The sequence below is a fragment of the Globicephala melas genome, chromosome 4, assembly GCF_963455315.2.
Source record: "Globicephala melas chromosome 4, mGloMel1.2, whole genome shotgun sequence".
NCBI classification, from domain to species: Eukaryota; Metazoa; Chordata; class Mammalia; order Artiodactyla; family Delphinidae; genus Globicephala; species Globicephala melas.
Genome location: NC_083317.1, coordinates 66583522 through 66608937, shown reverse-complemented (window position 1 = coordinate 66608937; position 25416 = coordinate 66583522). Strand labels below are relative to the sequence as shown.

Here is a 25416-nt window from a genome sequence, read left to right as displayed (position 1 = left end):
GCGGCTGGGCCTGTGAGCCATGACCACTGAGCCTGCGCGTCCGGAGCCTGTGCTCCGCAACGGGAGAGGCCACAACAGTGAGAGGCCCTCATACCACAAAAAAAAAAAAAAATGGAGATGATAGCAGTGTACCTACTGAATAACTGTGAGGGTTAAAATATACATATAGCATCTAACATAATGCCAAAACATAGTACTCAATAAATAGTATGTATTATGATTGTTGTAAATCATTGGAATAATTAGAAATTAGAGTTACTATTTGCATTCTGGGATATGTGCAGGAAGAAAAGGCTTCATAAAACGTTTACAGGGTTTTTTGCATTTCTTTTATGTTTATATGTAATATATTATTCACATATAAATGCAGTGCTTTATTACAGTATAAATGCCTCTGATAAAAGACAATGTTTTTCAATTATCTTTTGGTACCTAATAGTATCCAACAAACCAAAAACCCTATCTGTCTTTTGGGTTTGATTGGAACAACAAATACCCAAAGTGTACACCATGATAAACTAGTGAATATATATAAGGTGTTTCACATAAAGACTGCCCCATATCAAAAAAAAAAAAGTTTGGGAAACCTTGAATTAAAATTAAATATTTTTATTTAATAATATTAAAGTTCTTTTACAGAACTTCTTAGAGCCATAATATGCAAATCACCATTGCAAATCTTCAATATTTTCCAAAATTTTGGTCCATAGAATCCTTTTTCATTGATCCTCTATTGAGGGAATCACTGAAATACACGTTGAGAAACACTACTTAGACCATATGAAAGACTCTTCCATTTAGCTTATGACTCTATAAAACACTCAAGTTCAGGAAAAAAATCTACAATTAATCTTCAGGTATTTGTAATAACTTTTTCAGACTATAGAAGAGACTTCTTTTTAATTGTAAAAAAAAAACCCTGAAACTCAGAAGATAACAAAATTTAAGAGAAAAAATCTCTCATATTATTTCACTGCCTAGATATGACTGTTAACATTTTGATATTTTTTCTGACTTTTTCCCTAATATTAAATTTCCAAAAACTACCAAGCATTACTTGCAAAATTTACGGCCATTAGAAATTGACTTTAAAAAGCAACTGTGTACCCTGGATTCTATAAATCCCATAAAAATTACTTTAGATAGAATTATCAATGAAATTAACTTCATGGGATAGTCATCTAAACAATTTTTCTAATATCCCTATTTATTTCTCTCCCTCCCATTCACCAGAATGGCTTCTCGATAGTTTTCTTTGTGGACTTACTCTTCTCTTATCTTAAATACTGGTATTCCTTTGTATTCTGTCCTAGACTGCAATGTATTCCCATATTATATATGGTCATGAATTCAAGAGCCCACAGGAGCCAGGCAGGTACTGCAAATGAGTTCAACAGGCTGAATAAGAACTGTGCCAAACTGGATAGCACATTACCCACCTACAAAACGAAAGTTGTCAGTTCCTGTTGATTACTGACTTCCATGCAAGAATACTGGACTGGGATTGTTTCATCAGGAATTTTTTCATGAAAAGATGGAAATCCAAATTTTTATCTCTACTCTACCAGTTCTTAAATATTGGAAACTAATAATTCCGAATATATTTAAATACTCTGATGGGCAAACAAAACATATCTGTGAGTCAGAATTGGTTCACTGTCTACAAGTTTGCTACCTCATTTATATACACTTTTCATGCACAATCTCAAATATTCTTATAATTTCAATGACCATGTAAATTCTGATCTCATTAGGTTCAGATTCATATATCCTACATCCTACCATTCTCCCATACCAATTCCATTTGAATAACTTAAAAACACATACAACTCAACCTACCTAAAATTGAACTCATTATTTTACTCCCAACCTACTCCATCTCCTGCATTCTTTCACTAAATGGCACCCTTATCAACACAGTTACTCAGGTCAAACGCTTTGGGTCACTCTTAATTCTTAATATATTATTCTTACATCTTCCCACAATACCCAAGTATTGCCTCTTCTATCTTCTAACTATTTGTTTAATATGTCAGCTTATCTTCACTCCTAAATCCACCCTAATTTTTACCAAGAATACAGTCTTTTCTCTTTTCAATGATTTCTCCATACCTGCATTCAGAGTGGACTTCCTAAATGCAAATTTGGTCAAGTCAATTCTTTGCTTAAAACTCTTCAAAATCTAGCTCCCGACCTTAGATAAAGTCTAAATGCTCAAACTGGCTTACAAGCCTTTCATACTATATATTTTTATTATCTTCTCAACCTTATCTCTTGCCATCCTTTCCCCCAGCCTTTCCAACCAACTAAACTACTTAAAATTTCTGTGCATGGAACAAAAACTCTCACATTCTATCCTTTAAAACTTCTGTTCCCTCTTCCTGGAAGCCCTCTCCTCCAGTTCTCCACTCACCTAACTGAAACTCATCCTTCAGATCTCATGGATGTAACTTCCTTCACAGATACTTCTCTGAGACTTCATGTCTATATTAGGTATCCTTCTTATAGAATTTTCACTTTATATTTCCAATATATTGTAATTGCCTTTTTACTTAATCTCACCTTTATTACACTGGAATCCCGAGAGGAGAGAAACTATGTCTTCTCAGTTTATACTTGTTTCCAGGAGCTAGTATATCATAGTGCTCAATAAATATATTTGAAGTCTGTATGCCTTACATCTATGATTTAGTTCTAAATTTCATGCTCAAATTTTTAATCACATGTAGAAAAAACTGGTTATTTTTTTTTCTTTTAAAGCTAGGGCTGTCCTTCAGAAACAGCTATTTCTGTGCTATAACCTGGAATATATTTTCCCATATAAAATTTTTTAATGTCATTTTTGTTCTATACTACTATTTTATAAGGTATTCTACAAACATTACCGTTTCTACAAACATCACAAAAATGGCTTCCAGTTTCCAAATAACCAATATACACATTATGAGAACACAAGCTATTTATAATTATGGGAACTGCCTACAATTACAATTAGGAGACTTCACTAAAAACACAAACAAGCTAAAAAAATAACAAACATTGAATGAAAAGTATTTCAAGTAAGAACTTAAAATAGAAATAATCTCATATAGCTCAAAGATAATTCTGCATTTCTCACACTTAAAACATGTACTGTTAAAATTTGTTTAAATTTCTAATTATAAAATGATTCTTCTTAATTAAATATGTATTTTATTATTATCCCATACCCTTAACACATATTAATAAGTGGCATGCATTTTCTAATGTATCTCAAGAGGTAGAGAGCAATTAAAAGACTGACTGCAAAGGGAGACTGGAAGTTAGCATTTAAAATTATATCTATCACAGTGGGACTATAATTTCATGGAAAAGACTTCTGGAAATCTGGTGTAAATAAAGCAAGAAACAGTCAGGAGATAAGGTGGCTACTAATGATTTCTTGAGGATATTTCAAAGTCATTTTCAGAGGCACATACAACTCTATAAAACACCGGATTTATATAAATGTGAGATTCTATTCAGAATCACATGCATAAGAAAATATTATGAAAAAATAAAATGCCTTATTTTATTTCTTTAATTTCTCCTAATTTTACCCTCCTTTATAATATACATTTTAAAATTTTCATTAGTTCTGAAATCATAAAGTATGGACTATGTAAATACATATAGGGTGTAAGTCATAGTTCAGGTTGTATTAATCTGAACTATGAAAAGGATTTGTTAAGTAAATGAATATAGAAACAACATTGCAAATGTGGTGAAATATTTGATCTGTTTAGATAAAAAACTCTTCTTAATTACTTTATCAGCATTGAATTGACCACAAATGATACACCTATTACTATCTGTACTAATATTAAATTTATATAAAATCTCTATGTTTGATCTCTCAAGTTTACTTTATCAATATCCCAAAACAATATTATGAAAACAAATATTAAGTTCAGCCCTATTTAGTGCTTTTATAGAACTAAGATTATAGGGGGAAAAGCCTTTCCCAAATAGCTGAAAAAATAGATAACTTTTTGGGAGACACATAATTGTCTACCGGACAAGTGTTTTTAAAAATATACACATAGAATATTAAAATATATATGAGCAAAATAGCTCACACCAATTATAATTATAAATGAAAGCTGTAAGTCAACAGCACTTGTATCTATTTATCATACTAATTTTCACTGTCATTAGTTATTTAGTAGCCACTCTGTGGAAAGCACCAAAATAAGCCAAATATGAAGAAAAAAAGAGCAATGAACAAAGGATTCTGCCCTGGAGCAGTTCTTAATCTAATGAGGAAGAATTATCATTAATTAAAAAAACTCATTAGGACATAATATGAGAGGAATATTTTAATAAGAATATAACTAGTAACAACCTTCCCTATCAAGTAATATACATGAACATTGAAACATTGGGAATAGGGAATAGTAGATTTATTTTAAAGACCACAGTCAAGTTTCACGAAAATAGGCTGTTTTAATCAGAGTTTTAGAGAAAACTAATTATGCAATTTAGAATGTATATATACGTGAGAGAATGAGCCAACCTCAAGTCAAACGTACCTTATTAAGGACCTAATATGTACAGAGCACAAACATTTATTAAAGAAAAATTGTTTTTCCAATTAACACATTGACCAGGAAAACTGTCTCTGTATATGCTACAAAAGATGGCTTGGAATTCCATGAAATTTCACATTCGAGGGATTTCACATTTCACATGTGTAGAAACATAAATATCAGTGCCAAATGAAAGTGGTAATTGCCATCAGCCACATACCCAAAGAGCTGTATACATCACAACATGAAAGATACTGATGAACTGATTCTTCTTGGAACTCAGAACAATATGTTAATGAGGCAAGTGAAGAATAAGCTACCAGCATTTAAAAATATGTGAACTGATCATAATTATTTTTACATAAAGCTAAATGTGGTCATAATCCACTTGCCACTCCCACTGGAAGTGGCTATACTAAGGTTGACTATAAAGAAATGAGATGATTTTCATGTATAAGTTTTAGAATAAGCTTTAATATTTTGTCATCAAATTTTGTATACATAATAATCCTTAATTATTTACAGTATTTGGAAAGTCTAAAATTAGCATATGTTAATACTACAATATATATTTTTAAAAGCCTTTCGAGTTTTAAATTATTTTAGATGAACTTTTCACTCAAATTCATCATAAATTAGCCATTGATGTTTCAAATAACTCTGCAATTTGATATATATACTGCATAACCATAAGATATATTTAATCCAAATAAAGTGGTATTCAAGTTCAAACTTACAGTTCAATTGCCTTGTTCCACATGATAACATATCCAGAAAGAATGAAAGATTCAATATTTACAATATGTGTATTTCCTCTTTCTGTTCCAACATAGAGCCATTTACTCTGGAAAGGTAGATGACAGTAAGTAATTCTGAAAGAAAGAAAATTACAATTAAAATATCTAAATTTTATATCTGGTCAGCATTATATTTTCCTTATGCTTATAACATAGCGATACCTATATAAACAATAAAATTTACCATATACTCAGTAGCCCTTAGTTATTAGTTAGAGTTTATAGGATAAATAACAATAGTATGTCATTAAAAATAATAATGATAAAACAACCACTATTAAGTATCTAACATGGGCATTGATATATATTATTTCTAACTGAAAATAGCACTTCAAGACATATATATATTTCTGTTTCACAAAAATATTTGCTTTTACTTGCCTAGGACTGACAGCTAATAAGTGGCAAAACTGGGATTCAAATCCATTCCTGTTTGGTTGAAAAACTGCCATATTTCTACAATGCTACACTGTTTGCTTTTTTTCACTTGAAATAAAAATTAGGTATATATGAAACATAAATTTCAGAGGTCAGAGAGTCTGTAGCTTTGTCTACATGAGGTGATGAATTATTTACTTTTTATTCTGATGTTTGGCATCTAAGTAGTATAACGAAAACTTATAAGGTCAGAGATCCATTATACTATTCCCTTATTCTTTTGTTCTGCCTTCATCTTCACAATGGGCTTTCTGACCAATTCTGGGAAACTGTTCCACAGCCAAAGCAACCATGACTCCTATATATGAAATTTGGGAATTTATCAGAGTCTTCTATCCACAGCATCATCACTTTTTCTAGTTGGGCCTACTTAGGCTCCCTAACCACTCTTAAAAAGACATGGGGGGATAAGTTCACAGTTATTCCTTATCCGAACTTGTTACTAAATCATAATATTTCCTAGAGTTTATTTAGAAAAGGAGCTGGTAAATTGTTAGCAGAGCAAAACAGAATTCTGACACCAAGCAAACACACAACTATGGAAAAAAAAAAAGGAAAATGAATGGTAAATTCCAAAAAGGATTCCATCTTGTACCTCTTTATATAAGAGTGAACATGCAGTATGTCAAATTTATATTTTCAATCTGGTTCATTGACTTTCTCTACACCAAACTTTATCTATTCAAAAGTATTCTGTTGAAGGCACCTTGCACACTACAATCCAAAAAACTAGAAGCCTTGTTATTACATACACATTTACAGAGTCAATTGACAATCTAATTAAAGTATAACATATATGACATTGGACAATTTTGATTAAAACCTAAAGTCTAGAATTGCTGTTGCCAAGAGATACTCAATAATGTTCCACAGAAAATAACTTGATAGTCATGTCTCTAGGCAATGAACAATCAATTTTCAATTCAATCCATGTAGAAAGAGGAAGCTCATTTTAAAAAGGATCTATGATCACCCTTTCTGAATACTGGGAGAGTAGGAAAAACACCAATCCCATTAAAGTAGACACAAATACAGGAGTTCAGATAGAAAAGGAGCAAACTTAAATATTACATGGTCATTTATAAGGTTAAGAAGAAAAGTCTAAGAACTGCCAGGTTTCAGTAATGAGACCTGAAGCAAGCAGCAAAATTCCAATATAGACAGACTTTACAGTAAGTACAAGAACAGTGGAATACATGAAGATCCAAACAGAAATATAAATATAAAATATAAATATAAATAATAAAAAATATAAATATAAATATTCCTTGGACCAACACTCATTCTTATTGATAAGAAACTAGACCCTTTATGACAAAAGGGTTTCATCTTATGTCCAAAGTCCAACTGATGGGTCATGGTTAAACAAGTAAGAGATTCCCAGAATTAATCTGAACCCAGTTTGAAAAGTAGAACAATAAAACAATAAAAACACTAATTTGAAAAGATATATGCACCCCTGTGTTCACTGCAGCATTACTGACAATAGCCAAGATACAGGAGCAATGTAAGTGCCCATCAGTAGATGAATGGATAGAGAACATGTGGTATATACATGTACAATGGAATATTACTCAGCTACAAAATGGATGAAATCTTGCCATTTGTGACAACATGGATGGACCTTTGCTAAGTGAAATAAGTCAGACAGAAATACAACTATTATATGATTTCACTTATATGTGGTATCTAAAAATCAAAACAAATGAACATAACAAAATAGAAACAGAGTTATAGATACAGAGAACAAACAGGTGGTTGCCAGAGGGGAGGAAGATGGGAGGATGAGTGAAATAGGTGAAGAAAATTAAGAGGTACAAACTTCTAGTTACAAAACATATGAGTCATAGGGATGAAATATATAGCATGGTAAATAGAGTCAACAATGTAATATCTCTGTATGGTGACAGATGATACCTAAACTTATCGTGGTGATCATTATATATAGAAATATCAAATCACTATGTTGTGCACCTGGAAATAACATTGGGTCGTAGGTCAATTATACTTTTTCTTTTATTTAGTATCTATATGAAATTATGGATGTTCACTCTTCTTATTGTCATAATCACTTCATGATGTATGTAAGTCAAGTCATTATGCTGTATACCTTAAAGTTACACAGTGCCGTATGTCCATTTTATCGCAATAAAACTGCAAGGAAAAAAAAGAAACTGAAACCTAAGGACAACCACTCGAAAAAGCCAGCTATGCTTTCCTAAATAAAGCAACTACTTAAGCTATAGCCAATCCCATAATCCTTTGCTTTGCTTTCATGTCTTATCTATAAAAGTCTTGCCCCTAGCTATCTGTGGAGCACTCTTAACCACCTCTGTTGGCGCTGCCCAATTCAAATTGATTTTCGCTCAAATTAACTCTTAAAATTAAAAAAAAAAGTAATGTGATTTACTTAAGATGATTGACATAGGTGAAGGAGAGGGCATCATTAAACTTGTGCTGTGTGTTTGATAACCATAAGTGACTAATCAATATCCTTATAGAACTTAATTTACTGTACTTAATAGCTACATTTTCATTTATAATGTATTTCTACCACCACCACCTGCAAGATGAAGGATTTTCTATTATATGTGGGCCTTGGAAAAATAATATTGTTCCTATATCCATATTCACTCATTCTTTCGTAGTAAATCATCTAACACATCGTCTTCCTTCCATTCATCCATTTATTCAAGCTTCACTGAATAATTCTTTATAAAAAGTACTGTCCTTGATTACAACATACCTAATCTTTTTCCTTAAAAAATATAACATCTAACAGGAGAGATAAGACAAGTTGACAAGAAAAATAAAAGTAAAATGTGTTAATTGCTATAAAGAGTTCAAAGGAGGGAGGGATTAATTCAAGGGAAATCAAGGAAAGCTAAGGTAGAAAACTGTACAGTATTTGAATTGGGCCAAAGGACTCTGTAATTTGATATATTTTTTATATAAGCATATTAAATAAAATACATGTTTCTCAAGCTTGAATAATATACAGATCTTTAAAAAAATTTTTGCTGATCCTCACTTTGACTTACTTTTATAACTTCTTTAACTTATATATAAAAATAAGAAATTCCTCATACTTATGACTCATATATCCATAAAACAAAAAACAAATTAAATACAAATAAAACTAGAATTCAAATGACAATTAATTTACATGACATATGAATTTTTTTTTACAAAAATAAAACAATCTCACAATATGGATATGATTCTGACTCCACAGGTTCTTTTATGTCTATACTTACTCTATGTCTCTCTTTCACCACTTGCCTCTACTTGAATACCTTTGAATTCTGTTCCATAGTATACCATCACATAATTTTATAATCATTTGGTATGAATACATAATACATGTGCATAGTCCACTTTGATTTTTTATTAACCCATAACAATTAAAATAATACTACTTGGTACCAACACAACCATAAATGCAAATATAACTTCACATATTGAAATTGTATGGCAGTATTTTTGCATAAGAGGGTTTATTCAAATCATTCAGAATATTTCCATTAGTCTGATTATAAATTACTGTGGATAATTCACAACCCCAAGACTATAAATCCTATTTTGAGAAACACTGTCAATACACAAGCCAAAAATATACTGTAAAAAGGAAAATGGCTTAAAATTACAAAAATTATGCTGTATAAAATTTAGTGGAAGATTTCAGTTTTGAAACCTTCCCCCCCACTAAGTTCTAACATAGTTCAATTTTAATCTTATTTTTTGTCTGGATTCCAGGTGAAACTTCTAGTACCGGGCATGATGACTCTGGCACCAGTCCCTTCTATAATATTTATAATCATTCTTTATAACCTGGTTATACTCAGAATCAGGTATATGATTCTGCATATTAAAAATACAAACCAGAGATGACGATTCAATAGTTCTGGAGTAATATCTAGGAATACTGTTTTAAAACTCTTTCTGGGTGGTTCTGATACATAACCACAGTTAAGAACTACTAAATTATAACAACAACCTTAAATTTTTAGTATAGATAAATATCTCATTAAAATGCATATCCCAGATTCCAGTCACACAAACTGTGACTCCTTGGACTTGGGATGGAACATATGACTGATATTTTAACAAATATTTTGTTATTCAAAATGAAGTCCATAGACCAGCAGCATGGATGTTACCTGGAAGCTTAGTAGAAATTCAGAATCTCAGGCCCAATCCCAGAATTAGAATTTGAATTTTATGAAGAACCCCCAGGTGAGTCACACACACATGAAAGTTTAGGAAGCACTTCTCTAGATGATTCTGATACAGACAATTCATGAACTACATTTTAAGAAATGTAGTTCTGTGGCTGAATGACTGCTGCTTACTTACTCTTCAAGTTTTAGGATAAGAACCTAAATTACTAAGTTAGTAGTAGGGATAAAGCTATGTAGTACCCCCCAAACAGCTAATGATGGTTATAATAATAATGATAAGGTGAAGCACAACAACAGCTAGGGAAAGGGACAGATAGCTACCCTAAGATTCCCTCAACATCTTAAGTCAAAGGCTGATATTTAGGAGTTTTAGTGGAAAAACTCAAATCATATAAAAAGCAAAAATAAGGAATTAAATTTTCTTTATGAAAAAGAATCTGATAATTTTAGACAACCTATATCTAGCTGAATTATAATACAAGAGATAAAATTAAATAGGTAGTGACATTTTAGTTAAATTTCATTCATTGTCTTAATGGGCTCTAATTAACCAGACAGTAAAAAATTCACTGAATTTTATTGCCCATAATTAGTTGAAAAACTAACAAATGTAAGTCAAATTTTAAAAATAAGTCAAATCTGCATTTCCATAGGGAATAACAATGATTTTTGGCAAATGCAATTCTGAGAAGCTTATTTTCATTCTCCTACAGTGAAAGAAATAACATTTTCTATCATCATTTAAATTCATAGAATATTTCAATTTCTGAACGGGAGAACTGAATTAGTGGAGGCCACGTGGGGAGCAGGAATGAATCACAGGTCTTCTGGTCAGGGTGATAAAAGTAGAAGTATGATGGGGAGCCATAACCCCACCCCAGTAAGATGCCTCTCCCAACCTCAGGTGTTAGTTGAAGGCCAAATAGGGAACCTGAACTTCTTTTCCCACCAGTTAGCAACAAGAGGTCATCTGCCCTTCTGTTGCCAGAGCAAGGTCAAAACAACCCACCCAAAACAGGAGGTTTAAATAAGACCTAGGGTGCCATAACATTATACTGAAAGTGTTCAGTTTGTATTAAAAAATCACTCATACCAAGAAATAGAAAAATCACAGTTTGAATTAAAAAATAGATACCAATATCAAGATGATACAGATGTTAAAATTCACTGAAAAACATTTAAAAGAAGCTATCATAAAATGGAACAAGCAATTATGAATAAAATGAAAAAAAAAACAAAAACCAGAAAGTCTCAGCAAAGAAACAGAAGATAAAAAGAAGAATCAAATGCAAATTTTACTACTAAAAAGTACAATAAAGAAAATTTTAAAACCTACGGATAAACTGAATAGCATAATGGAGGAAACAGAAGAGGCAGTAAACTCAAATATAAAGCAATATAAATTATCCAATCTGTAAAACAGACAGAAAACAGATGTAAAAAAAAAAAAATCAGAGACTCAGAAACCTGTGGGACAAAAACAAAACATGTGATAACAATCATGTTATCAGGGTCCCAGAAGGAAAAGGATGGGACTGAAAAAGGAGTCAAAAAAATAATGTCTAAAAACTTCCCAAATTGGTAAAAGGCAAAACAAAGGATTCAAGAAGCTGAAAAAACTGAAAAGGATAAACCCAAAGAAATAAAACCAAGACAGATCACAACCACATATCTGAAAACTAAAAATGAAAAGAAAAAAATCTTGAACGTGGCAAGAGAGCAACAACACTTTAACTACAGGGGAAAAATTCCGATGATAGCAGATTTCTCATCAGAAAACAGGGGACCAAAAGGAAGTAGAACATTACTCAAGGGCTTAAAGAAAAGAACTGTCAACCCAGAATTCTATACATGCCAAATATATTTCTGCTTTTATTAGATGAAGGAAAGCCAAGAATTTGTCACTAAAAGATCAACTCTAAGAGAATGGTTAAAGGGAGTTTACTAAACAAAAAGGAATAATTTTTTTTAAAATAGGAATATTTGAATATCAAGTGTGAATAAAAAACAACAAAAAGTAAAACTATGGGTAAATACAATATATTTTCCTTCTCATAATTTCCTAAATTATGTTTGACAGTTGAAGGAAAAATTATAACACAGTCTGATTTGGTTCTAAATATAGAGAGAGGAAAATTTATTATAAATGAGGGAAATAAAAAAGAAAAGGTCTTTATACTTCATTCAAACTGGGAAAATGCAATAGCAAAAGACTGTGGTAAATTGTTTATATATAATGAAATGTCTACAGCAACCTCTAAAGAAGTGAAGTGATACAAAAAGACACTAAATAATAAAGATAAATCAAAATGAAATTCTAAAAAAATGTTCAAGTAAAAACAGGATGGCAAGAAAAAAAATACCAAGTAGGTTAAAAACAGAGAGATCAAGCAGACAACAAAAAATAAAATGAGATCTTAAGTCCTGAGATATCAATAATTACAGAAAATGTAAACACCAATTAAAATACACAGATTGACAGAGTGAATTGAAAAAACATAACCAAACTATACACTGTCTACAAGAAACTTACTTCAATTATATTGACATGGAAAAGCTGAAAGTAACAAGAATGACAAGATATATCATGCAAACATTAATCAAAAGAAAGCAGAAGAGGTTATATTAATATCAGATTAAAAAAAGAGTTCAGATAAAAAAGAGTTCAGATAACCAGAGACAGAGAAGGACATTATGTAAAGATAAAAGGTCAGTCCACCAAGAAGACAGAGCAATCCCAAATGTGCATGCACCAAACAACAGGTTGCAAAATACATGAAGCAAAAACTGATAAAACTGAAAAGAAAAAAAGAGAGACTCCATGATGCTAGTAGATTTCAACACCTGTCTCTAGCAAATCAGTAAGGATACAGAAGAACTCAACACAACCATCAGCCAACAGAAACTAATCAACATTTATAGAATAATCTGCTAAACAACAACAAAATAGGCATTCTTTCCTAGCAGCCATAAAACATATACTAAGATAGATGATATCCTGGGCTAAAAAACCTCAGCAAATTTAAAATAATTCAGATCATATACAATGTGTTCTCTAAACACAATGGAATCAAACTAGAAATCAATAAAAGAAAGATAATAGGAAAAAAATCTCCAAATACTTAGAATTAAGCAACACACTTCTAATCCATGGGCCTAAGAAGTCATCACAAGGGAATTCAAAAAATACACTGAACTGAATGACACTGGAAATACAATAAATCAAAATATGTGGGAGCTTAGACATTGATTTGAAACTTTTCCTAAAGCAATGCCAAAAGGGAATTTATAGCACTAAATACTTATATTAGAAAAAAGGAAAAGTTTCAAATCTATGTCTAAGTTCCCACTCTCAAGAACCTAGAGAAATAAGAGCAAAATAAATCTAAACCAAGTAGACAAAAAATAATAATAATAAAAAGCAGAAATTAATGAAATTGAAAACAGTAAAGCAATGGAAATAATCAATGAAACAAAAAGCAGTTTCCTTGAAAAGTTCAATAAAACTGAAAAATCTCCAGCAAAACTGACAAGAAAAAAAAAAGGGAAGACCATTTAGCAATATTAGGAATTAAAAAGGAATATCACTACAGATCATGCAAACTTAAATATGACAGTAACAATTTTACACAAGTAATTCTGACAACTTATGAAATGAACTGATTCCTCAAAAAGCACAAATTAGAGGGCTTCCCTGGTGGCGCAGTGGTTGAGAGTCCGCCTGCTGATGCAGGGGACACGGGTTCGTGCCCTGGTCCGGGAAGATCCCACATGCCGTGGAGCAGCTGCGCCCGTGAGCCATGGCCGCTGAGCCTGCGCGTCAGGAGCCTGTGCTCCACAATGGGAGAGGCCACAACAGTGAGAGGCCCACATACCGCAAAAAAAAAGCAAACAAAAAACAAACAAACAAAAAAAAAGCACAAATTAGAGCAATTCCCCAAATCTGAAGTAGATTGAATAGTTCTATAACTAGTAAGAAAATTTAATTAGTAATTTAAAAATTTCCAGAAAAGAAATCTTCAGGTCCATATGGTTTCACAAGAGAATTCTATCAAATATTTAAAGAAAAAATATCACCAATTCTAACAATCTCTTCCAGAAAATACAAGAGGGAAAACTTCCCAATTCATTCTATAAAGATAGGATTACCTGAGAGTGAAATCAGATAAAGACAATACAATAAAGAAACCCACAAAGTGTATACCCTAAAAATATATAACTTTTACTTGTCATTTTAACTCAATAAAGCTGGAAGGGGGAAAAAAGTATGCACCAATACTCCTCATGAATACTGATGTAAAAATCCTTAACAAAAGATTAGCAAATAGAATTCAGCAATATATAAAAAGACCAAGAGAAGCTTATTCCAGGAATGCAAGGCTAGCTCAATATTTGGAAATCGGTCAATGTAATTCACCACAGTAACAGGCTAAAACAGAAAATATGATCATATCAATTGATGCAGAATAGCATTTGACAAAATTCAACATGCACTCATGATAAAAGCTATCAAAAATAGTATTAGAGAGTATTCTCTCAACTTCATAAAGATCAGCTACAAAAAGCCTACAGAAACATTATACTTAATGGTGAAAGAATGAATGCTTTCCCTCTAAGATCAAGAACAAGGCAAGTTCTTCTATTTCTAGTTCCTTGAAGTGTAAAGTGAAATTATTAAGGTCTGTCTCATTTTGTAATGTAGGCATTTATCACTACAAACTTCCCTCTTAGAACTGCTTTTGCAGACTTTCATAAGTTTTGATATATTATGTTTCCAATTTCATTTGTTTCAAGATATTTCTTGATTTCTCTATTGATTTCTTCTTCAACCCATTGGCTGTTCAAGATCATGTTGTTTAATCTCCACATATTTGTGAATTTTCCAGCTTTCCTCTTGTTATTGATTTTTAGTTTCATACTGTTGTGGTCAGGAGATATTTGGTATGATTTCAATCTTCTTAAATGCTAAGACATGTTTTGTGATGTATCATGTGATCTCTCCTAAAGTATGTATGTTCCATGTGCACTTGAGAAGAATGTATATTCTGCTCCTGTTGGGTGGAATGTTCTGTGTATGTCTGTTAGATCCATTTAGTCTAAAGTGTCATTCAGGTCCATTATTTCTGCAATGATCTTCTGTCTGAATGATTTACTCATTGCTAAAAAAGTAGGTACTGAAGTCCCCTACTATTATTGAATTGCTATTTTTCCCTTCATATCTGTTAACAATTGCTTAATATACTTAACTGCTCCAGTATTTAATATGTATATGTTTACAACTGTTATATCCTCTTGATAAATTGACCCCTTTATCATTATATAATGAACTATTTGTCTTTTGTTAGTGTTGGACTTAAAGTATATTTTGCTGATACAGGTATAGCTACCCTTGCTCTTTTTTGGTTTCCATTTTCTTGACATATCTTTTTCCATCCCTTCACTTACAACCTGTTAGTGTCCTTAGTGTATGGTATTGGAAAGCAGACTTACATTCATTGTAAATGCATATTGAAAAACCACTACAAACTTTCTAAAGAAGTATAACTGATATGCTAGGAGAAAAGAGAAAACAAAATCATACAAAATGCCCAATTAAAACCAGAAAAGGTAGAAAAGGGGGAAGAAAAGATTTAAAGAATAAGTGCAATGTTTAGAAAACAGTTACAAATATGGTAGATATTAATTCAACTATTCAACAATTACATGTAAATGTCTTTGTTGACAAATTAAAAGATAGAGATTTTCAAAGTAGATAAGAAAAATAACTATGGGTTATTGAAACAAAAACTCTTAAAAATACTGACAGTGTTCCACTCTGTGATATTTATCCAAAGAAAATGAAAACACTAATTCAAAAAATACACACACCTCAAGGTTCATAACAACATTACTTACAACAGCCAAGATACGGAAGCAACCTAAGTGTCCAACAACGGATGAGTAAATAAAGATGTGGGAGATATATACAATGGAATATTACTCAGCCATAGAAAGAATGAAATTTTGTCATTTGTGACAACATGGATGGACCTGGACGGTACTATATTTAGTGAAGTCAGAGAAAGACAAATACTGCATGTTTTCACTTATATGTGAAAGGAGAAAGATATACATATGATGCTAACACTAATTAAAAGAAAGCTGAAGTAGCTATATTAACTTAAGACAAAGCAGACATCAGAACAATAAATATTATCAGGGATAAGGATGGGCATAAAATAATGATAAAAAGGTCAATTCTCCAAGAAGATGTAACATCTTAATGTATATGCACGTAACAACAGACATTAAGGGCTTCCCTGGTGGCGCAGTGGTTGAGAATCTGCCTGCTAATGCAGGGGATACGGGTTGGAGCCCTGGTCTGGGAGGATCCCACATGCCGCGGAGCAACTAGGCCCGTGAGCCACAACTACTGAGCCTGCACGTCTGGAGCCTATGCTCCGCAACAAGAGAAGCTGCCATAGTGAGAGGCCCGTGCACCACGATGAAGAGTGGCCCCCGCTTGCCATAACTGGAGAAAGCCCTCGCACAGAAACAAAGACCCAACACAGCAAAAATAAATTAATTAATTAACAACAGACATTAAAATACATGAAAAAAACTGATAGAAATGCAAGTATGAAGAGAAGAATTTATTAATATAGCTGGAGACTCTAACACAGAGGCAGAAAGTCAGAATACAGGTGACCAGAATAGCAGCATCAATCAACTTGATGTAATTGACATTTATATATTACTCCAAATAAAAACAGCAAAATTATATTCTGTTTAGGCTCACATGAAATATTCACTAAGACAAACACATTCTGGAATAAAACACACCTTAACAAATTCTAAAAGTAGGAATTACATAAAGTGTGTTTTCAAAATATGATGGAACTGAACTAGAAATCAAATACAGAAAGATAGCTGGGAAATTCCCACACATTTAGAGATACATATCTAAATAAAGCATGGTTCAAAGAAGACATCTCAAGAAGATTTTTTTATATATTTTAACTAAATGAAAGCAGAACTACTCAAAATTTACAGGACACAGTGAAAGCAGGGCTAAGAGGAAAATTTATAGCACCAAAGTGAATATTTGAGAAAATAAAACAAACACATGGTTACCAAAGGGGAAAGGTGGTGGTGCGGGGATAAATTAAGAATTTGGGATTAACATATACATACTAGTATACACAACATAGATAATCAACAAGTACCTACTGTATAGCACAAGGAACTATACTCAATATTGTGTAATAACCTATATGGGAGAAGAATCTGAAAAAGGATGAATATATGTGTGTGTACATATATATATATAACTGAACCACTTTGCTGTACACCTGAAACTAACACAACATAATATGCTGTAAATCAACTATACCTCAATTTAAAATAAAACTTAAAAAAAAAGAGTTTTAAAACCAATAATCTAATATTACACTTTGGGAAACTAGAGAAAGAAGAGCAATTTAATATTAAAGCAAGAAGAATAAAGGAAAGAGTAAAAAATTAGAGCAAAAGTAAAAAAAATAAAAAATAGAGAAAATCAACAAAACCAAAATATTGTTCTTTAAAAAGATTAATAAAATTGATAAACCTCTAGCCAGGCTAATCAAGAGCAAAAGAGAGAAAACACAAATTACCAATGTCAGAAACAAAGGAGGATCATCATGCTACTCCCATGAATATTAAAAGGATCATTAAGGAATACTATGAAAAATTCTATGTCCACAAGTTTTATAACCTATAAGAAATGGCCTGAGTCCTTGAAAGACACAAACTACTAAAACTCACACAAAGAAAAGTAGATAATCTGAATAGGTGTTGGGAGGTGGAGATATTGAATAATATCCTTTGAACTGAGAGGGAACTTTAGGACCAAAAAATGAAGCAGGCATCTCCAGAAAGTGTAATTATGAAGTTTACTGTAGTTATCTTACACAAAGGCAGGACTGGGTGGACAATGATTCAGAGGCATTTGCAGCTGCACTCCGAGAGGATGAAAGGGGTGCCTAGAGATATAAAAGGGCCAAAGGTAAGAATAGAATCTGCCTACCAAGTGAGAAGCATGTCCGTACCAACAGGAACAAGGGTTTCCCCCCACCCCGGGGGCCTCATGACCATTAAGCATCTGTATCAGCAAAAGGCATTCTTCTAGTTTTCATAAGGGCATAAGGGTAGAAGTTGATTGGGGACTTATCTGGTTTGGGCATATTCCTTGTGAGTAGGCTAAAGCTCAGTCCCACAGAAAAAGGAAGAATTAGGACTTCAGGCCTAAGATGGAGCTAACAAAATGGAATCTGTGTGGTTCAGTCACATGGTAGGACTATACCTATTAAAGAAACTGAATGAATTAATAACCTTTAAAAAAATAAAAGAAAGCAACAGGCCCAGATGGGTTCATCAGTGAACTCCACTAAACATTTAAGGAAAAGAAAATACCAATTATCTATAATCTCTTCCAGAAAATAGAAGCAGAGGCAACACTTTCTAACTCATGCTATGAGGCTAACATTAGCCTAATACCAAAACCAGACAAAGACATCACAAGAAAGGAAAACAATAGACCAATGATTCTCATGAGCATACCTGCAAAAATCTTCAACAAAATATTAACAAATAAAATTTTTAAACTGTATAAAAATAATTCTACACTACAACTCAACGTGATTTATTCTAGGTATGCAAGGCTAGTTCAGTATTTGAAAATCAATTAATGTAATGAATTATACCACCAGTCGAAAGAAGAAGGATATTGTCAATAGATGCAGGAAAAACATTTGAAAAAATCCAGCGCTCATTCATAACAAAAATGAAACCAACTCTTGCTAAATCTGAGTTCCCTTACTGAGTTTATGATTAACCTCTCCATCAAAAACATTATTCCCTTTCTTGTCCCCTCTGACATCAATTTGGTGCTAACTGAAAAATAATCAACCAGAGTCAAATGACTAAAATTGCTATTGTTGATGACATCATTAATGTACTAAAATTGCTACTATAGATATCATCATTAACGTACAAACTCAGGTTGTTTCTCCAGGGCAAGATAAGCTAACAGACCCCTGAGCCATGGACCACGTGGCCTGAGAATCATAAACTAGAGACATCCTTTCTCCTGAAACAAAGATTAAGAAATGTCACGAGATGATGATTAATCCAGCCTCTATGTTCTTCCCCCTTATTAAAAAAACTCTAATTCAAAGACCAAGTTGGAGTAAATCTGAGACACGTCTCCCACTTCCTTGCTTGCCGCCCTACAAATAAGCCCTAGCTTGGCTTCAAACAACCACTGTCAGAGTTTGGCTTTCTGAGCCATGGGCACACGAGCCCTTGCTCAATAACAAAAACTCTCAATAAACTAGGAATAAAGAGGAACTTCTTCAACTTGATAAAGAATAGCTACAGGGGCTTCCCTGGTGGCGCAGTGGTTGAGAGTCCACCTGCCGATGCAGGGGACACGGGTTCGTGCCCCGGTCCGGGAAGATCCCACATGCCACGGAGCGGCTAGGCTCGTGAGCCATGGCTGCTGAGTCTGTGCTTCCGGAGCCTGTGCTCCGCAACAGGAGAGGCCACAACAGTGAGAGGCCCGCGTACAGCAAAAAAAAAAAAAAAAGAATAGCTACAAAAATGCTTCAACATCACACTTAATGGTGAGAATACATGCTTGTCCCCTAAGATCAGAAACAAGGGAATGATGTCCCCTCTCATCACTCCTATTCAACATTGTATTAGATGACGTAGCTAATGTAATATGAAAATTAAAAAGAAATAAATGATATATAGATTGGGAAAAAAGAAATAAAAATGTCTATGTTCATAGAAGACATGATTGTCTATGTAGAAAATTCCAAAGAACTGACAAAAACAACCTCCTAAAACTAATAAGCAATTTTAGTAAGGTTTCAGGATACAGGACAATTGCTGTCAATTGCTTTACTATGTACCAGAAATAAACAAATGAAATTTAAATTTAAAAACACAATATCATCTATAATAGCACCAAAAAATGAGATGCATGGATATAATTCTAACAACATATGTACAAGATCTATATGCAGAAAATTTCCATGGGTTAGTAATGGGACAGGGAGGGAGGAGAGTGAGTGTAACTACAAAGGTACAGCACAAAAAAGATCTCTGAAATAATAGAACAGTTTCTTATTTTGATTGTAGTGGTGTTTACACACACGCACACACACACACACAAATGAGTACATGTAAAGTGAGTGAAATCTGAAACTGTGAGTAGTACAATGTTGATCTCTTGGTTAATATTGTACTATAGTTATATAAGATATTATAATTGGAGAAAACTGGGTGAAGGGAACACAGAACCTCTCTGTACTATTTTTGCAACTTGCTGCAAATATACAATTATTTCAAAATAAGAAGTTTTCTAAAAAGTGAAATAACAACAAACAAAGCCTGAGAGAATTCATCCCAATAAACCTACAGTAAAATAAAGAATAAAGAATATTCTTAGGAAGAAGAAAATGAATCCAAACAGAATTACAGAAAGAGATAAGGATCAGAAGAAAGAATAAACATATAATGGTAAAAATATATTAATATAAACTGAATATTGAGATTATAAACTATATTAGCAATACATTATGGAGTTTAAAGTGAATCTAGAAATAAAACACATGGTATCAATTATGCAAAAGGCAAGAGGGATGGTAAATGGAGATAAACGTTAAGTTACTGTCATTATCAAAGTGACAAAAGAAATACTGTTTTAGACTGAAATAAGTGAAGCTTCTATGTTGAAACCTCTAAGTTAAACCCTCAAACAAAAGGGAAAAAATACATATTAACTTCACATAGAGAAAATAGGAGAATCAAAAGTTTAAATCGAAAGCAAGGGAAATTAAAAAGAAATATAAAAATTAGAGTGAAATAAAAAACATTAAGATAGTAGATATAAACCCAGATATATCAGTAAACTATATTAAATGTAAATATACCAAGTACAAGACCAAGATTGTCAGACTAATTTTTTAAAGTATATGTTTACAAAAAAGAACATAGAGAAATTGACAGTAAAAAAATAGAAAAATACACACCATGCAAAAACTAACCAAAGAAAGCTGGTATAGCTATATAAATATCAACAATGTATATTTTAAAACAAGATACATTACTAAAGAGAAAGGGGATATTTCATACTGATAAAGGAATAAATAAATATATATAACAATTCCAAATCTGTATGCATCCAACAATTTAGCTTCAAAACATATAAATTGTTAGCATTAAAAAGAGAAGTATCCCTCTACTTCACTTCACTGTGCAGCAGAAACTAACAACACTGTAAACAACTATACCCCAATTAAAAAAAAGAGAGAGAAAGAGAGGTAGTCAGATCTATAATCATAGTGGGATATTTTAACACTCCTCAATACTACCTGGAACAAATACAAATAGAAGCCAGTAATAATTTAAAAATCCAAACAACACAATTAACAAACCTGGTCTAATTTACATATATAACATGCACCCAATAACAGATGAGTAAAAATTCAGTTTTTGTGCACATTTACCAAAATTGTCCATATTCAGAATCATAAAACAAGTCTTAACAAATGAAAAAAGAACTAAAATCATATAGACTATAATCTCTCCACAGTAGTATTTCATTGTTTACTAACAATAAAAAGATAAATAGAAAACCTCCAACTGCTTGGAAATTAAGTCATTTATAAATAACACAAGAAATCATGGAGAAATTATAACAGATTTTAACTTCACATTAATAAGGATAAGACATACCTACAATCTCCAAATACAGCTAACACAGTATAATTTACAGGAAAAATTTTAGCTTTAAATTCATTTGTTATAATGAAGAAATATTAAATTAATTACATGAGATTCCATCTCAAGAATCTAGCTAAAAGATAGTTAATCAGACACAACAAAAGTTGCAAAGAGTAGTCATCAATGAACTAGAGTAACATACGTTGTTCAACTGAGGAAGTCAACAAATCCATCAAAATGATAAATCTATCAAAATCACAAAAATGATAAATATGCAGATTGATCATGAAAAATGATAACTCAAAAATCACCAATATCAAGACTGAAGAACAGATCTTCTCTATCCATTCATCAGTTGATGGACACTTAGGTTGCTTTCATGTCTTGGCTATTGTAAATAGCGCTGCTATGAACATTGGGGTGCATGTATCTTTTTGAATCGAGTTTTCAGCTTTTCTGGGTATATGCCCAGAGTGGAATTGCTAGATCATATAATAGCTCTGTTTTTACTTTTTTAAGGAACCTCCATACTGATTTTTCATAGTGGCTGCACCAATTTACAGTCCCACCAACAGTGTAGGAGGGTTTGCTTTTCTCCATACCCTCTGCAGCATTTATTATTTGTAGACTTTTTGATGATGGCATTCTGACCAGTGTGAGGTGATACCTCATTGTGGTTTTGACTTGCTTTTCTCTAATAATTAGCGATGCTGAGCATCTTTTCATGTGCCTGTTGGCCATCTATAAAGAACATGTGGTGCATGTATATATATATATATACACACACACACACACACACACAATGGGATATTACTCAGCTATAAAAAAGAATGAAATTAGAACATTCTTTAACACCATACACAAAAATAAACTAAAAATGGATTAAAGACCTAATTTAAGACTGATACTATAAAACTCTCAGAGGAAAACAGAAGAACAGCCTTTGACATAAATCGTAGCAATATCTTTTTCGATCCATCTCCTAGAGTAATGGAAATAAAACAAAAGTAAACAAATGGGACGTAATTAAACTCAAAAACTTTGGCACAGCAAAGGAAATCATAAACAAAATGAAAAGACAACCCACAGAATGGGAGAAAATATTTGCAAATGAATCAACTGACAAGGGATTACTCTCCAAAATCTACAAACAGCTCATGCAGTTCAATACCAAAAAAACCACAAACAACCCAATGCAAAAATGGGCAGAAGACCTAAATAGACATTTCTCCAAAGAAGACATACAGATGACCAAGAGGCACATGAAAAGATGCTCAACATCACTAATTATCAGAGAAATGCAAATCAAAACCACGAGATATCACCTCACACTGGTCAGAATGGCCATCATCAAAAAGTCTACAAACAACCAATGCTGGAAACGGTGTGGAGAAAAGTGAAAACCATGGTTCGAAAGGATACATGCACCCCCAATGTTCACTGCAGCACTGTTTACAATAGCCAAGACATGGAAGCAACCTAAATGTCCATCGACAAGAATGGAAAAAGAAGATGTGGTACATATATACAATGGAATTAAAAAGAATGAAATAATGCCATTTGCAGCAACATGGATGGACTGGAGATTATCATACTACGTGAAGTAAGTCAGACAGAGAAAGAAAAATATCATATGATATCACTTATATGTGGAATCTAAAAAAAATGATATAAATGAACTTATTTACAAAACAGACTAACAGACTTAAAAAACAAATTTATGGGTTACCAAAGGGGAAAGGGAAGAGGGGAGGGATAAATTAGGAGTATGGGATTAATGAATATACACTACTATATATAAAACAGATAAGCAATACGGATTTACTGTATAACTCAGGGAACAATATTCAATATCTTATAATAACCTATAATGGAAAATAATCTGAAATATATAACTGAATCACTTTGCTTTATACCTGAAACTAACACAATATTCTAAATCAGCTATACCTCAATTTAAAAGAGAGAAAAAAAATGAATGAAAAACAGGAAATTACTATAGACACTACTGTTAAGGCCAATAAATTTAAAAGTTTTGATGAACAGGATAAATTTCTATCAAAACATAACTTACCAAAACTGACTCAAGGAAAAAAAGAATATCTGAATATTCCTAAACCTATTAAAGAAATGAATATGCCATTTAAAATCTTCCCACAGAGAAAAACCCAGGCCCAGATTGCTTTACTGATGAAGTTTTTTTCAAATTTTAAGAAAGAAATAATACCAATCTTTCACAAGTATTTGTAGAGTATAGAAAAGAGGAAACATTCCCTCATTCCCCTCCATTTTATAAGGTCAAAATAACTATGACTTAAGAACCTAGCAGGGAATTCAAAAGAAAGGAAACTTACATGCAAAGCTCTTTTTAACATAAATATAAAACTCTTAACCAACTTATTAGCAAAATATTAGCAAATTCAGCACATATATTAATGCTAATACATCACAAAAGTTGTTTATTCTGGGAATACAAGGGTCATTTAACACGCAAAAATCAAGTGATGTTATTTACCACATTAATAGATAAAAAAGAAAAAAATAATATGATCATCACAAAAGATGCATAAGAACTATGTGATAAAATTTAACACCATTCATAATTTTAAAATATATATGCTTATAACAAATTAGGAGCACAAGAAACTTTCTTAAACTAATAAAGAATATCTATTTAAAAACGTGCAGCAAACATACACTTAAAGGTGAAATAATAAAAATATTTTCCCTAAGATCAGTAAGTAGACAAGAAAAGCATTGTCCTTGGACATTTTATTCAATATTGTACTGGAAGTCTATGATGGACAGATTCCAAGGTAGTCCCCACAATCACCACCTCCTGATATCCTTGCCCTTGCATAATCCCCTTCCCCTTCTGTGTGCACAGGACCTGTGATTTGCTTATAACCAACGGAATATAGCAACGGTCATGAGATGCCACTTTCATTACTAAATCACATGTGATTGTAACATTCATCTTGTGAGAAGACTCTCTCCCTTATTGACTCTGAAGAAGGAAGCTGCCAGGTTGTCAGATGTCCTATGGAGAAAGGCATATTGGAAGCAATTGACAGTGGTCTCTGGTCAACAGCCAGTAAAAACTAAGGCTCTCGATGCATCAACTTGTTAGGGAACAGAATGCTGCCAACAACCAAATAAGTTTTGAAAATGGATCCTTTCCCAATCAAGCCTCAGATGAGGTCACAGCCCTGGCAGTCACCTTAACTGTAGTTTGTGACATCCTGAAACAGAAACTCATCTAAGCCGCACCTGGTTTCCTGACCTACAAACTCTGAGATAAGAAATGCATGCTGTTTTAAGCCACTAAGTTTGTGTAATTTTGTCACACAGCAATAAATAACTAATACAACAGGCGGGGGAAGGGGAAGCTGCGACAAAGTGAGAGAGTAGCATTGACACATATACACTACCAAATGTAAAATGGAAGGCTAGTGGGAAGCCACTGCATAGCACAGGGAGATCAGCTCGATGCTTTGTGACGACCTAGAGGGGTGGGATAGGGAGGGTGGGAGTGAGGCTCAAGAGGGAAGGGATACGGGGATATATGTATACATATAGCTGACTCACTTTGTTGTACAACAGCAACTAACAACACTGTAAAGCAATTATACTCCAATAAAGATGTAAAAAAAATTAATAATAATAAATAAATAAATGCTTCAGTACTCCAACAGTGCA

The 25416-nt window shown here is 32.6% G+C and overlaps 1 protein-coding gene across 7 annotated transcripts in view; it reads right to left on the bottom strand.

Annotated features, from left to right (window-relative positions):
* Positions 1–25416, bottom strand: part of STXBP5L (syntaxin binding protein 5L) — a 364746-nt gene that overhangs the window by 239500 nt on the left and 99830 nt on the right. For 6 of the 7 annotated variants that reach the window (XM_060298126.1, XM_060298127.1, XM_060298125.1 and 3 more), the window contains exon 6: positions 5285–5419. In XM_060298126.1, coding sequence (XP_060154109.1) covers positions 5285–5419 — 135 coding nt within the window. Of the gene's footprint in view, positions 1–5284; positions 5420–7892; positions 7975–25416 lie in introns of those variants that run through there. The other variant, XM_060298132.1, reaches the window with a different exon arrangement.